Raw genomic sequence first — 16256 nt, 5'->3', positions numbered from 1 at the left:
CAAATACTCAACATGCTCATTGCCCTCCTGGAGTCACAGAATGTCAGGAAAGTTGAGCATCAGTTAAAGGACAAGGGGGGCGGGGTGGAAATTGGCCTGGGAAATTGGTTGAAGGGACTTCTTCGAATCCAAATTAATTACACCCAAAGGATTTCAGATTGTGAATGGAACAGAGCTCCTCATCACTTAATACTCTCCTCGCCATTGCAGGATAAAATTAGGGCTGGGGGAAACCTATCATGAGGTTTGCATTCCCCCTGTTTGTCCTCCTCCAAACTCTCCCAAACAGCAGAGAGAAAGACAGGTTAAAAACTATCAATTTCTTGTGCTGTGCTACTACTCAGGTTCAGTGTGTGATGAGCAGCTTTCTGCTCGCTCATTTCTAAACCTCAGCAGTCAGGAATGTCCACCATAACACTAGGGCCACTTCCGCGCTGTCATTTTTGTCAATCGATTGTTCCTATTGCTTCATGGTTTTTTTCACCCAATGTGTTTAGCTCTCTCTAGTAGTCCCAGAAAGCAAGAGAGTACCAGAAAAACATCTACTTCTGCTTCATTGACTATGCTAAAGCCTTTGATTGTGTGGATCACAACAAACTATGGCACGTCCTTAAAGAGATGGGAGTTCCAGACCACCTCACATGTCTCCTGAGAAACCTGTATAAGGGTCAAGAAGTGACAGTTAGAACTGGATATGGAACAACTGATTGGTTTAGCATTAGAAAAGGAGTATGACAAGGATTTATATTGTCACCCTGCTTATTTAATTTATATGCAGAGTACATCATGTGAAATGCCAGCCTGGATGAATCACAAGCTGCAATTAAGACTGCTGGGAAAAACATCAACAACCTCAGATATGCAGACCATATCACTCTAATGGCAGAAAGTGAAGAGGACCTTAAGAGCCTCTTGCTAAAATTAAAGAGGAGAGCGCAAAAGTTGGGTTGAAACTCAACATCAAAAACCTAAGATAATGGCATCTGGCTCCATCCCTCCTTGGCAAATAGAAGTGGAAGTCATGGAAGCTGTGACAGAATTCACGTTGTTGGGATCCAAGATCACTGCAGATGGTGACTGCAGCCACGGAATTAAAAGATGCCTGCTCCTTGGGAGGAAAGCTATGGCAAACCTAGACAGCATAATAATAAGTAAAGACATCAATCACCCTGCCAACAAAAGTCTGCATGGTCAAAGCAGTGGTATTCCCAGTAGTAATGTATGGCTGCGAGAGTTGGACCATAAGGAAGGCCAAGTGCCAAAGAATAGATGCTTTCGAATTATGGTGCTGGAGAAGACTCTTGGGAGTCCCTTGGACTGCAAGGAGATCAAATCAGTCAATACTAAAAGAAATCAACCCCAACTGTACCCTGGAAGGTCGTATTCTGCAGCTGAAGCTCAAATACTTTGGCCACCAAATGAGAAGGGAGCACTCACTGGAGAAGACCCTGATGCTGGTAAAAGAAGAAGGGGATGGCAAAGGATGAGGTGGCTAGATAAAGCAAACTCCGTGGGACGACGGAAGACAGAAGGGCTTGGCATGATGTGGTCTATGGGGTTGCGAAGAGTTGGACTCGACTGTGCAACTGAACAACAACAACAAACAAATATAGTACCAGAGGGAGCAAAACACATGTGGAAAAGGAGGGGGGACCCAAAGCAATAGGGACAAAAGAGTGACAAAAATGAGAGTGTGGTAGTGGCCTAGATCTTTGAGGTTCAGAGTTAGATGACTTTGAAACTATTCATCTAGTCCCAGAATTCACCATCACAGCTCAGTGTTTTTCCTCCTCACCATCCCTTGCAACCCCCATTCTGTTTGCTAGATTTCAGAACTGCATTAACTGGTGATGCATGGCATAAGATACCTATACTGTATTTTTCAAATTAAGTTTTACAGTTTCCTAAGAACAGGAAATGCTATTACATTCACTCACAGTACAGTTTTTCTACAGCTAAGCTCCCTTTATCAGTCTAATTCTACACCCTGAAGGTGTATTCAGACAAATTGGTTCTTACCCTTAGTTTACTGCTGGAATTATGATAAATGACAAAGTGATTAACCTCTTCTGAATATTTAAGTAACTAATGCCATTTGTATTGACAATTTCAGTAGTTACCTCAGAGGGGGAACTAGTTTATGTGGTCAGCTCTGGAACTTGAAGTAACTTTTTTTGTCTCACCAAAAAACAATCTTTCTGAGAATTTGGTACATCTCTTTCAGTCATAAGTAGTCAATCACACTCAGTGGCTGTACAGATTACAGCTGCAAGAATTTAGGTGTCCCCCCAAAATGCCTGATGGTTTGAAAAGACTTTGAAAAGACTGCTGAAGAAAAAGATGACACTCTAATGTCTTATGAAAAAAGATCCTTACCCACCAATGGAAATGGTAGTGGAAGTTTTTGTGAACTGTTGGAAAAAATAATTGCTGGCTGACATTTCCAAATCAGAAAGACCAAGGTCAGGGGCAGTCTTAGCCTATGGGCAACGGGGACAGCTGCTCCAGGCCCAGCACTGGAGAGGGCAACAACTCACAGCTTGCTTCCCCCCGAAAGGAGGAGGGAAACGAAGAGCAGGCTCTTGTAGCTGCTCATGTCTGCCCTGTCTGGGACTCAGGCCACTGGCTTCTGGCAGCATCTCCCACCCACCTCACACAAGCTGAAGGCCTCTCCCACTTGTCCTTGTGGAGGGGCAATGGGGGCAGTGATTCCAGGGCCCCACCCTGGATGCTTGCCTTGCACTATGAACCAAAAAGGGCTAAGCCAGTAGTGGCGAACCTATGGCATGGGTGCCAGAGGTGGCACTCAGAGCCCTCTCTGTGGGCACGTGTGCCATTGCCCCAGCCAGGCCCAGACCATCATTAAAGTGTCGAATTCTCTGCCAAATAATTGTAAGTAAATGAAAGCATTTGGGATTGCTTTCCTTACTTTGTTTGGATCATCTTAAGTTAATGTATGAGTTGTTTTTTCTAAAGTAAAACCTCAGTATTCAGGTTAAATTGCCGTGTTGGCACCTTGCGATAAATAAGTGGATTTTGGGTCGCAGTTTGGGCACTTGGTCTCTAAAAGGTTTCCCATCACTGGGCTAAGCTAAACCATATATATAAAAGTACAAATATTTATTAAGGTGTACACATGTTAAAACTTTCCTGATTAAAAATTACTTTGTCTAAGATCAGACTATGAAAGCTTATCCACTATACATATATATGATGGGTAAATACTTTACAACTGAAGACCAAACGCGTTTCGGCCCCTAAGGGCCTTCCTCAGTGGTCACTATTATCTATATATTCTAGACACACATTCAAAGACCTGTTACAGAGTTTTAGTACACATATAATTAAACTGGATGTTGTTTCCTGAAATTGTTCAAAGAAAAATAGAGGGGAGGGGGGAAAGGAGAAGAAACTTAATTATTCTGTCCAAATGTATAAAATAAATTAGTTACCTTGTATACTTATAATTGGACTCCTGGTATTAGTGATGGGCCATAGGTTTAGCCATATCACCTCCACAACTTATTCTGAATTAAAAAGTGAAATGAAATTGTAAATTTTTTGTCAGTCAAATTGTATAATTAATTTCACTCAAATTGAAATGAAAATTATTACATTGGCTAACAAATAAGTGTCAGGCACAGCAATGGGATGTAAATTTGCACCTGAATTAGCCAACCTATTCATGGATAGACTGGAGAACAATTTTATTCTCCAACCCAATAATTCTTACAGTGATTGTATCATTTTTTACAAAAGATTTTTGGACAATATCTTCCTGATTTGGAAAGGTACAGTAGGATCCTTGATTGAATTCGGTAATTATATAAACCAAATACATAACACTATCAAATTTGAATTAGTATATGATAAGTATAAGTCGTTCCAAAACACTGCCCAAACGAAAACTTTCTTTATAAATACGTTTTGCAACTGTCAAAGCAAAGGAGCGATTTATGGTATCCAATGTCCCTTTGGTAAATTGTATTTGGGTCAAACATCTAGACCTGTAAATGTCAGAATATGTGAACACCGAAGCTGCATTAGATTGCATAAACATTCTGCACCATTAGTAAACAATTTTCTAGACTTGGGACATACGGATAAACAGCTAAAATTTTGGATCATCGAGACTGTACAGACTACCAACCCGAACATGTGCAGAGTGCTCCTGAGAAGAGAGTTGTTTTGGATTTACCAACTACAAACATGGGCGCCTTTTGGACTGAATGAGGAAGTGGACTGGACTTGCTGTTTGTGAACATCTGTAATTGTTTTTTGTCTATTCTGTATGCTGACCTGTCCCCCCCCCATGCTGCTCCTTATCTCCCTCTCCTTTGTACCCCCTCCCATCTGGTACTTTTCCTGGCTGGCATTGTGCAATGCTAATTGGTGATTGCATCACCCTGGTTTCACTAATATATATTGAAGCCAGTGCAGCAGCTAATAATAGAATTTTCACCTTGATGGAGGGACACACATTCAGACCTACAAAATCGCTGTTACCAGGTTTGTTAGCCAATGAAATAATTTTCATTTCAATTTGGGTGAAATTAATTATACAATTTGACTGATTTTTTTTTTTACAATTTCATTTCACTTTTTAATTCAGAATAGGTTGTGGAGGTGATATGGCCCATCACTAATACCAGGAGTCCAATTATAAGTATACAAGGTATCTTTATCTTTGATAGAATCACTTTTTATTCAATAATAATGTCTTTTATACATTTGGACAGAATAATGAAGTTTCTTCTCCTTTCTCCCCCCCCCTCTATTTTTCTTTGAACAATTTCAGGAAACAACATCCGGTTTAATTATATGTGTAGTAAAACTCTGTAACAGGCCTTTGAATGTGTGTCTAGAATATATAGATAATAGTGACCACTGAGGAAGGCCCTTAGGGGCCGAAACGCGTTTGGTCTTCAGTTGTAAAGTATTTACCCATCAGTTGTAAAGTATTTACCCATCATATGTATGCATAGTTGATAAGCTTTTATAGTCTGATCTTAGACAAAGTAATTTTTAATCAGGAAAGTTTTAACATGTGTACACCTTAATAAATATTTGTACTTTTGTGTGTGTGTGTGTATATTTTTACATTTTGTCAGTTTTCCTGGTCAGTCCCCCCAATGCAGTCTTGGAGGAGAAGCAACTCTGTGCAGACTTTAGTGGCAAGTGGTGACTATTAGCTGATTAAAAAGAAAAATCTTCTCTAAATAGGTGACCTTTATGCTTACTGCAATGAACAATTTGCATGTAGATGACTTGTTCCAGTACCACTTTGATCATATGCTGTCTATCCATTGTTTTGTCACACAAGCAACTATCAGGCCACACAAACAACTATCAGGCAGTAATACCGAAAACAGCAGAGATACTGTTGTGGCAACTTTGACCTTTTCACAATGCTACAGGATGCGGTTGTGGTAGTACTGCAGTTTTGTGACATGGAAAACACTCACGTATCGTACCTATAGAAAGCAATTTGATTGCATGTCTTAAAGCTGCTTTTGTCCACGGCCTCATCTTCGACACTGCATAGAGGAAAGTATAATTTAGGCACATACTGAGTGAACAAATATGTACCCCTCTTCTGCTACACAAATTCTCATTTTGTCTAGTAGAAAAAGTGAACAATGTAAAAGTAACACTGTAGTCACTGTTACTTGTGACATCTTGTAAAAAGTAGCAGATAGCCACAGAGAATATCTATGAAATTAATGAGGGTCATGTTTTATACATACTCCTCCTTTTAAAAATGAACTACTATAGAAATATACAATATGTACAGATGCTTATGACAGAACAATCTGTGTGTAGTCATAGGGTTTGTCAATACCATTTCAAAATAAATGACAACTTTGGTAGCAGCATTAGTTCAGCAGAACCACAGTGTCAGAGAAATAATGCTAAATAGAAGTAGCTCCAAACATTGCTTTTTCCCTCTGTTCATATTTTCAAACTGAGCAAGTTATCCATTACTGCTTTATCTCAAAAAGCCTTTGTTGTATCTAGAAATCCTAGTACACAGCTTCAGGTTCACCTTATCAAGTTTGCATATTTTTGCTTCGTCCTGCATGATGCCCTACAAAACAAACAAACCAGAATCTTCATGTCTGCTCAACAAAACAAAAGAGTATACTCAGGATTTATCAGTTACAGTACACAACGAATGTGTGTTACCTTGTGTGTAATGTGTGCAGCTTTGAGAATGCACTTTTGCTTAAAACCTCATATGCTATATTGTAGACAGTTTCAGCAAAATTATTTATTTACTAAACCAGAACAAAGATGACATAAACTGCATGTATAATTCATTGCACTGTTTCCTCATTTCATCTTATTACACTCTACTACATTATAAAGAAAAGCAGGAAATTTTTAGTACAGGAAACTGTAGAACTTTCTACAGCAGTGTAGCTATCTATATCCATATAGTAAAACACTTAACACGTTAACAATAAGAGTTCAATGATATTTAAATCGACACGAGTTCAAGCCCTTTCACTTGGCATTTTCACTTCTGTTGGCAAACACATTATTTTCTATTTATAACACTTTTCCACGTTCATAGCTGAAAATATGCATTTCATAAGGGTATTATCTGTAAATTAAACTACCCGTTTTAAAGTGTTCACTGCTGTTAATTATCTGTATGTAGGACACTCTCCTTAGGGGCACAACCAGTGCTATCTACAAGTAACCTACTGTAGAACCACTTGGGTTTACCTGATTTCCTCCTGCGTATTTGACTCCATGTCGTTCCCGCACGCTGCTACTCTGAACGAAAGCACTACCTACAGCTGTAGCCTAGCCACACTTAAATAGAACAGGGAATAGCCGAACGCAGAGAAAAGCTTTCATCCAATGACAAGGCATGATTTCACTTTCTGTCAGCATGCTGGGAAATGGAGTTTTTGTCCCCAGACAGTCCTGTTCTGCCGTTTGGTTTGCAAACATAACGTGGAGCGACCAGGCATCTGACATATATTTATTTCTCTGGAGCACTGAACAGAGTACTGAAAACCTACGGCTGATTTTTTTTTTATGTGCTTTACTCAGAGAATTATAAGTGTTGTATATTTGGGGCTAAGCCAACCCCCAGAGCTATAACGTTATGTTACTTATTAATTACATGTCTCGATACCCGACTTTGGAAAAGGAGATTCCAAAGTCTCTCTAAGCGGACTGATACATTCTGTAAACCGTTTGATGAACTGATCATCAATATATGAGATTTAAGAATTGGTAACCGGTAATAATTCAACATTTTAGGATTTCCAGATCAAAATAAGACTGCCAGCCTGCCAGCCAGAATTATTAGCATCAGCCATATTACCATTAACATAGTTTTTATTATGAGAAAAGCCTGGGCCATGCCTATATTGGTCAGCTCAAGAAACCTCACATGAAACACCCTTAGATGTGCTGTGGCAGACCGTGATTACTGACTGGGGAAGGAAAGAACTAGGCACACATCCGGGTACATACTCTCTCAAACCCGCATAACCTGTTCAAGTGCAAAAAACTTTTGTGACTCTGGCTCCATTGAAGGGTGTCAGTTGCCTGTGATGAAATGACTCTGTGCAGGAATCATATGTTCTAAATGTGCCCATTATTTTAGATCGTGTGGCATCAGCGGTTCTTTCCCAACGTACTTAAAACGCTTGGGCAGGAACTGTATTTGTGAGACATCCTGAATCACGTCTGGACTTATGGTAGCAATATTAAAACGGCATTCAAAACTACACAGGGGAAATTACCATGCCAGTGACGGGGAACCCCATCATGATACCGATTCTTTATTTTCTCCCCCCCCCCCCCCAACCTTTGCTTGCTGTTTGGCAATGCAAAGCTAGGGCTTTTTATTCATCTATATAATATGACGAACAATGGAGACGACGCAAAACCCATTTTTCAAGGTGCAGTGACAAGAAAGCATGCTCTGATAACGCGTCACAACAAATTATGGCTTTCAGAGTAAACGAAAAACCTACAGGCCCAACTGTCGTTTTCCCTTTTTTGGTACACATCAGTTAACCAAAGGAGCTAAGAGACTTATTTCCTGGTTTTACCGCCACAGTTATTCCCAGCCCCCGGTCCCGAGTTTGGTCTTCAGAATTGTAACCCTTGTCACGATTCTGCTACAGAATTTCTGCACCTTCGAAGCTACAACTATGATGTCACGCCTCTGGTGCGACTCGTCCCCACGGCGTCGGCCAGAGACCCCACAGAGACCCCACAACATACAGGTTGAGGCACGCTCCCCGCCCACTGTGGTGTCGGCTGCACCAATCAGGTGTCGCCCCATCACGCACCTCCCTTCCCTCCTGCACCGAGCCTCTGGCCTGGTGAGCGGAAGGGGCGGACTGAGGACTCTCGAGCGCTTTCGCTCCTTGACACTTTTGCTGCGGAGGGATGGCGCGGGGCGTCTCGGTGCTCTATGGGATGCTGCGGCGGTGGCTTTGCTTAGGACCGAGCTTGCTGTTCCTTCAGCTCCTGCTTGTGTGTCCGCCGGGCCCGGCTGGAGCTGGCCAGCTCTCCAAGTGGCGGCTGCCGGCGCCCATGGTGAGCTAGAAGGGCGGCTGACCGTCCCCCCTCCCCCTATCCTGACAAGCAAGCCTGGGCGCATCCGGGAGGGAGAGTGGCGCGGCATCCTGGAAGGCAGGGATGGGCTGTCCTTGGTGGGGGTTAAGGTAGGGTGCTGACAGGTGAACCAGCTGCCTCCAGCTGGTTGTTTTCGAGGGAAAGCTTGTAGCGTCCCAGACTCCACGTGTGAGCGCCACCGCTGGTGCTCCTGTGTGCCCTCTGCTCTGCCTTCTGGTTACGCCACCTGCAGCGGGGGCGCGGAGAGACTGAGGCTTCTTGGCTTCCTCTTGCTGTGCTGCAGCACATGGCGATCCGCGTCGGGTCCTTTCCCATATTCGGGCAAGGTTTTGTTCCGCTTCAAATCTTGGCTGGCAAGTTTAATCTGATCCCGAAGTTACCCTAATAACCTGTTCTTAGTGTCAGGGTCCAGCCCTGCAGCAAAGAAAGAGCAGGCCTCTGAGCCTATGGAGAGTGTGTTTTCCTCAGCAACCAGGGCTTTCTCTTGCATTCCTGAATTAAAGCGTAAATGGCCCTGATGCTGGAAGGTTCATAATCTCTTGCCTAGGGCTGATTTATTTGACTTTAAATGCTGGAAATTGCCCTTACCTAGTGAGAATTTTCGTTGTGGATAAAAGTTTATATATATAAAAAACTCATAGATTTACAGCTTCTATAAAAATAAAAGGTGCTGCAAGTGTTTTGGGGAATTTCCACAATTTACTAGCTGTTTTTTCTTGTGTGTAATCTGCTCGTGAATAATGTAAAATCAAGGGAGCGGCTCAAGAATGTTGTAGCATGGGTGGCACAAATGTAGCAGTTATAACCTTCCATGAGGAGTTCCTTTGACTTGACACTGCTCATGCAAGTAGACTGTTCACATGAACAGTTACCCAGAATTAAACTTTGTTGGTTTTAAAGGTGCCTCTGCACTCAGACTTTGTTCAGTTATTTGTGTAGGTAGACTTACAAAAATAAAATTTTAATTGACTGGTCAAACCAGAACCACAGATCTCTTCCAGAGATTGTGGAAGAGAAACTGAATATCAAGGAAGCTAAAAAGCCTGTGATGGCCTCACCTTTTAGTGATGTCATATTTGTAGGCTTCATATCTGAAAATATACAGCAGACAAATGTGTACTGAACTGGCAGAATGGCTCCCTTAACATATGGTGCAATTCTAGTTCTGAGGAGACTGTTCTCTAGTCCATTGGTGTCACATTTCACATCGTTCCTGAACCAGGACTGGTTTATGCTAGGGCGACACAACAACTTTTTTAATTCATGGAAACAGGCCAATGTCACAAGGCCGGTAGATCTTGCTTCAAGATAGGGTATTCTTAATAAGGTGAGACTGGAGGACAAAATTGGGGAACCAATACCATGGTTCCTCTATTTATGACTGCAGAACCTCTGTGATAGACAGGATATGGCCAAAATTTTCTCTAGTCCCGTAACAGAGTTTGAATATATACTCCAGAATTATATTACTAGTAACCATTTTCTGATTTCTAAAATGTATCAGGTTTTAATAAAAATGGATAATAAAAGCCCTATGTTATACCAGAAACTATGGGAGTCAGATTGTGAGATGATGCTGTTGGAGAATGCTTGGTAACAGATGTGAAATTCAAATACTTTTTCCTCCCAAATAGTAAGTGTAAGAGTACAATCATTTAAGATTTTGTCTCATTGATACCAAATACCACAGCAGTTATCATGAGTTTTTGCAACATAGCACCTCTCTGCTGGAAGGGGTGTGGAAAGGTGGAGTCATATGCACATTGTTGGTGGCAGTGTGAGAAAATTGAACAATACTGGAAGACAATTTTGGACCAAGTATTCCTTATAACAGGGGAAGTTGTCCCATTCACACTGGAGATATTGTTTCTTAATTAGAAGGATAACACAGTCCCAAATATTAGGAAAGAGCTGATCTCATACCTTCTAATAGCTGCAAAAACATCTATAGCAGCTAGTTGGAAATGCCCAAAACACCTATGCTTCATATATGGTAATGTAAGGTATGGGAGATGTACATAATGGAAAGAATTATATATAAAATGAATCAGTTTGAAAATAATCCTCCTTCCTTGAATTTCGTAGAAGTGTGGCCAATAATATTGAACTAATTGATGCAGATGAGAATGGTCCCCAAAAAACTGAAGTACTTAACTGAATTGCAATATTAAGGATGTTTATAAGTTGCTAGATCTGATGTTTGTTATTGCTTATTTACTTTCTATTCCAATTGTCTTTGTTGTTTGGTAGGTTATTTTTTGTAAAATGTCTGCATAGTTGTCGGTTGTACTAAATACAAATTGTCAATAAAAAAGAGAGGCCCTCAATGGTAGTTGCTAGGCAACCACAACATTCTAGGCTTGATTTCTGACAGTAAAAGGTGTATGTGGGGGAGCAGGCCCCTTTCCAGGGCTATTTTGGCCTTTGATTTTATTATTATTTATTATTTATATTTTTATCCCGCCCTCCCCATAGGGGAGGACTTCTTGGGGCTAGGCTTGGCAGCAACCACTGGGTGACTTGATATCACCCAACTTGCATGGCTTACCTATGCCTAGCTGCTTGCTACTAGGCAATGGCAGCCACCCAATGAAAGCCAGTGTGATATAGTAGTTAGAGCTTCACGGAAGCTCACTAGGTAATGATGTGCCAGTCACATACTTTCAGTGTAACGTATCTCATGGGATTGTTGTGAGGATGAAAAGGAGGAGAGAATGATGGAAGCTGCTTTGGTCCTACTGTGGAAAAAGGTGGGGTTTAAATGAAGTAAATAAATAATAACTATAGCTGAAACTGGGAAGCAGATAAAAGGTAGGTTGGTGAATGACTGAGAAGGAGAGAATGAATCAGGGAAAGAAGAGAGGATATGGGGGTTGTCAGAAGGAGGGAAAGCAGAAATAATTTTGGGCAAGATAAGGGAACGTGATGTGCCCACCTCAGGTTTTTTAGGGTTCCCTACCATGCAAGTGGACCTGGCCCAGCACCTGGCATTGCTCAACTGGGGAATAGTTTTCCTAGGTGAAGGCTGCTGTGGGAGGGGAGCTGAACACAGAGGGGCAGATGAAAGTAGATTGGCTGTTGGGTGGGAAAAAGAGAAGGAAGTAGGAAAAGTGGAGAGTCTGAGGGCCTTCAAGGAAGGTAAAGAGAAAATAATGGGAGAGGGGAAAATGTGATTCCCCCCCCCCAAGTTCTTGCAGGTTCCTCTTTGTTTAACACAGTATGATTGAATTTTTCACAGACATATTGTTAGTTTGATGACTGTAATATCAGTGGTGATTTTCTTGTGAATTGAACATGGGGTCCTGGTTGGACCATATGGTGGATATACATTTTAAAAATAAAAAGTAAATAAATGTTCATATCACTTCATCTCAAACAGCAATTCTCTGAACACAAAACTGCCTTATACTGAGGCCCTTGCAGTGCAATGGGTTTAGACTGGAGTAACACTGTGTGTATTTCACTGTCAAGGTCAGTATTGTCTACTGTGACTGGCAGCAGCTCTCCTGCATCTCAGGTGGAGGTCTTTCACACCCTCTACCTCAGCCTTTTAACTGGAGATACCAGGGATTGAACCTGGGATCTTCTGTGTGTGAATAAGACTGAGCCACAGCTCTTCCCTCAAACTGGTTTATATTTGGTTCATGAAGACTTGCAATCAAGTGATAAGCATGCCTGTATGAATCAAACTGTATTGCTGCTTCTCTTCTGTTTCTTGATAGGGGAAGAATTTGTTTAACTTTGGAAAGATTCTCTTCAACAACACTACCATTTTCCTAAAGTGTAAGTGCATTCAGATGGTAGGTTAAAGTATAATACAGTGTTCTTCTGCAATAGTTATGTCAGCTCAGTCTCCATTTGGACTTTGATGTAATTTTAGTACTCCACAACCCTCTTTGTCTCAGGTTTTAAAAACATTGAGCTATGTCCAGTACATATTCATCAAAGGTCTATAATGTTCTTCCTCTGAATGCTTAGGTATAATGCCACAGCGTCCATGCTCCAAATCAGTTATTTTCTTCAGGGGAACTGATCTCTGTAGTCTGGAAATTAGTTGTAACTCCAGGAGATCTCCACACCCCACCTGGAGGTTGGCAACCATAGTTATGCCCCTTTCCTAGCTTGACACAAAACATGGTATTTGTTTCAAAGGTTTTTCTAGTGCAGTCTTTGGGTATGGTATTTTATGTTTACTTCTGAAGGTTGTGGTCTTGGCATAAACTCTTTGTTTGTGAGCTTATGTTAGGGAGAACAGAAGAAAATTTGGGATACCTGAAATATGTTCTTATTTACATGGCGAGGCCTTCTAAGTTTCATCTTCATGTCTCATTATGATATAATGGGCAATATCTTAACCACTCAGTCTTTAGAAGGTGTACTTCCCACATTCCTCTCTGTTGTGGTAGCTCTTTCCAGCCCCTGGATAGACCATTCCTGGGGCTGCAGGATCTGTGCAGAGGAACAGCTGTTCAGGTGGGGAGGCTGGAGTGAGGAAAGGAGCTGAAATTGCTCCTTCTTCTTCAAGAACAGCTCTGCTGAGGGGAGGAGGAAATTTCATCCCTTTGTCCCTTCTTACTCCAGCCTGTTCATCCCAAGTGTTGTTTCTCCGTATGGATACTGCAACTCCAAGAGTGATCTTTCTGTGGGTCAGAAAGAGCTGCAGCAACAGAGAGGAATGTGGGGAAACTACACTTCTGCAGCGATGGAGGCCAAAGTGGGAAATCTCTGTGTGCCTTCCACACTTGGATAGTAGGATATTGCCCAATAAACTGAGGTTCCAGATTGTAACACACTGATCCCTTTGGTGTCTACAAAGCAACCCATTGTATTGAAGTAGTACTTTCAATGAGTGCAAGAGGTCATCTTTAATAATAGGATAAGAAATGATACTAAGATGTCAGAATACTAAGAGTAAAAAGTATTTTAATGATAGCAGTAATAGGATTAATAAATATTATAACTGTTATTACTGACCATCTACAGAGGCTGGGTACTTTAAAATAACACACAGGTCCTTCCCTCTAAGAAAGGACACAGTAGAGAATGGGGAGTAGAGGGAGAAATGTAGATTTGTGAAATCAATTAGAAAATGTCACGTGGTGAATTTTTATCAGAAGTGTATTTAGCTCTAGGGTTCCTTCTCAGTAAAGGAAGTAATATATTTTACCTTGTTCTCATCTGATTATTATGGATGAGTCTTGTAAGTGGTTATTTCTCAAATTCATCTACATTAAAACAGTTTTATTACTCCCGAGTCTAAACTAAGTTGCACAAATGATAGTTTTGTGCCATTTTCCAGCCGCTTCCACTGTTATCCTCCAGCATTACTATGGAGACAGGATGGAGGCATGTGCTTTCTGCACTTGCTTTTCTTTCAAAAAGTATCTTTTCATCTCTTCAGTGTATTCCTTTTTTCTATTAGTTTGCATGTTTGTGTGTTTTGGCTAGCACTTGTTTGCTGGTATCAGGAATATTTTATTAACAGTAATATATATATTATGGGGTCGCAAAGCGTCGGTCTTGACTATGCGACTGAACAACAATAACAACAATATATATATATATATATATATATGTATATGTGCTCTGGTGTCTTACATTTTTTTATTTGTTTAGTTGATGGCAATGCATCAGCATGTGATCCTTCTCAAAGTTACAAAGTCACCTGGTACCTGAGATATTCTAACTGCTATAATGAAGTCTTCGATTTTGGGGTAAGAATTTGGCATTAAAAACATGTAAGCTCTCAGTGCTATGGATTTGCTATGGATGTAACCCAAGTAACAAGGTGTATCTTTCAAGTGTGTGTGAGCAAATAAAAGCTTTATTTAAAAAAAATCACTGTTCTTAATGTTCTTCAAAACCTTCATTTAAATCTTGTTAAAATTACTTAGGAGTTTCATGGGAAGCAATAACATTTTAAATTTAAAACAAGGAAGGAAACTTAGGGGGAAAATATCTGAATACATTTCATCCATGTGAAATTGTGATGTTTTAAAGAAGAAAAATACTTTGTTTTTGTTGCAAATATTTCATGTGTAATCTGCCTTGTTCTCTTGCCTGCAAATCAATGGGTTTGGACTGGAGTATTTCTGCATAGGATTACACTGTTAGAGTAAATTATTATTTAGCATATTTTTGCCTACTTGTTCAACAATTGCTGATAGCCCTTTTTTGGTAAATGAACAAGTATGCAGGACAAGCCAGAAGCATAAAAGGCTTAACCCTTCCTCGCGGAGCAGATTCAGATTTCCATTCACTGAGGTGGTATGAGAATCCCATGTGATTGTACCATCTTGGGGTTTTGGGAAGAGGGAGAGCTGCTTATGGGAAAGTGTCTCCAATATTATAAATTGTGCCACATGTCAAAATGTGCCACTTCAAGATGTACATGGCATTCAAGTAGTATGGCAAGAGTGCAGCCTCGTACTCAAGCTTCTGTTTCTCATTCTGCTCCCTCCAGTATGTGTATTTTGCCCAGCAAACATGCACATCAGTAGAATGCTTGAAACAGAAATATTGAAGCTGTTCTTGACTTTATATAGCGAAAGGGTCATTACCCCCTTCTCTGGTGGTAGAAGGACAACCACTTGTCTTTGTCCCTGTGATGCTGTGATGTATAGAAAGATTTATTCATCCTTTGTTTGGCTAATACTTTAAAAAGACTCCTAAAATAACAACAGATGCAGCATCTAGTAATTTGAAATATTTGTGTGAGAAGCCATACTATCTCTCTCTTCAGTTTTCAAGTTGCTTGCCCAGCAAACCCTTTCTCTCTTGATAGGTCTGCCAACTAGATCAAGTCATGTTTTATGTCTTGACAGGATAAGCAGACAGAGAGAGATTTTTCTGAAGAAATTCGAGGTTGGTCAGGACACTATGCTAATTCTACACTCTTCTTCCCCAACTGCTCCGAGCTCTTCAAACCACAGGTGCTACTGGGTCATAAAACAAAGTCTACCTGTACTACCTTATAATGTTTTATTTCTATTGTAACCTGCTTTGAGTTCTGCAAGGGAGAAGGGGGCTAATTTATTGCTTGTGTGGTTGGAGGCAGTCTGGAAGCCTCTGGATTTTAAAACCTGTTCTCCCCCCCCCCCCGTTTTAATGGTTTATGTATATTATTGGAATGAGGCTGAGATGAGAAAAATGTCAACTATGCATGCCCCAGCTCTCATGTTACAGACTCACTGTTTGCCAAGCCCTGGTTTTGGTAGATCAATAACTCTTGTCTTCATTGAACAAAGGCAAAGATTGGCCACCTTTTTGTACATAAAGGACCAGATTCTCACTTTCCAAGCTTCTTGGGTGGATCCTTCCTACACTAGCCTGGCTGTGGAGAATCTAAGCAAGATGTTTGATAGAGAAGGCAAAGTAAGATGGGGGGAATGTGGTAGAGTTGGGCCCCTCCCATTGGGAGATTAAATTCTGCTCTCTGGGTAGTGAGAGAGGTGCCTACAGTGGGATGCCCTGCATTCCCAGTCTGATTCAGGGGTGGGTTGATGAGCAAGGAAAGCAGGGTAGGAGATGGATTCCCTACCCATCTCACAGTTCTGCCAGTTGGCTACCTCTGCTGTTGGGGACATGCTTGATTTATATTGTATCTTGTCACTCTCATGCATGAACTGTGCATGTGACCATCATAC

General features: G+C 41.0%; 2 protein-coding genes across 3 annotated transcripts in view; one reads left to right on the top strand and one right to left on the bottom strand.

The window, feature by feature from the left end:
• The window catches only part of GANC (glucosidase, alpha; neutral C), a 60940-nt gene extending 54129 nt beyond the window's left edge, over nt 1–6811 (bottom strand). The window contains exons 1-2 of the mRNA XM_015420057.1: nt 6733–6811; nt 5475–5537 (exon numbers count right to left, since the gene is read on the bottom strand). Coding sequence (XP_015275543.1) covers nt 5475–5537; nt 6733–6761 — 92 coding nt within the window. The 5' untranslated portion in view covers nt 6762–6811. The remainder of the gene's footprint in view (nt 1–5474; nt 5538–6732) is intronic.
• A 1555-nt stretch (nt 6812–8366) lies between these two features.
• Nucleotides 8367–16256, top strand: part of TMEM87A (transmembrane protein 87A) — a 39669-nt gene continuing 31779 nt past the window's right edge. For both annotated transcript variants that reach the window (XM_015420044.1, XM_015420043.1), the window contains exons 1-4: nt 8367–8571; nt 12333–12393; nt 14227–14324; nt 15435–15542. In XM_015420044.1, the coding sequence (XP_015275530.1) occupies nt 8422–8571; nt 12333–12393; nt 14227–14324; nt 15435–15542 (417 nt within the window). In that variant the 5' untranslated portion in view covers nt 8367–8421. The remainder of the gene's footprint in view (nt 8572–12332; nt 12394–14226; nt 14325–15434; nt 15543–16256) is intronic.

Source organism: Gekko japonicus, unplaced genomic scaffold (assembly GCF_001447785.1).
Source record: "Gekko japonicus isolate JY-2015 unplaced genomic scaffold, Gekko_japonicus_V1.1 scaffold27, whole genome shotgun sequence".
In the NCBI taxonomy this organism is placed as follows: domain Eukaryota; kingdom Metazoa; phylum Chordata; class Lepidosauria; order Squamata; family Gekkonidae; genus Gekko; species Gekko japonicus.
This window is presented reverse-complemented; position numbering and strand designations above follow the sequence as displayed.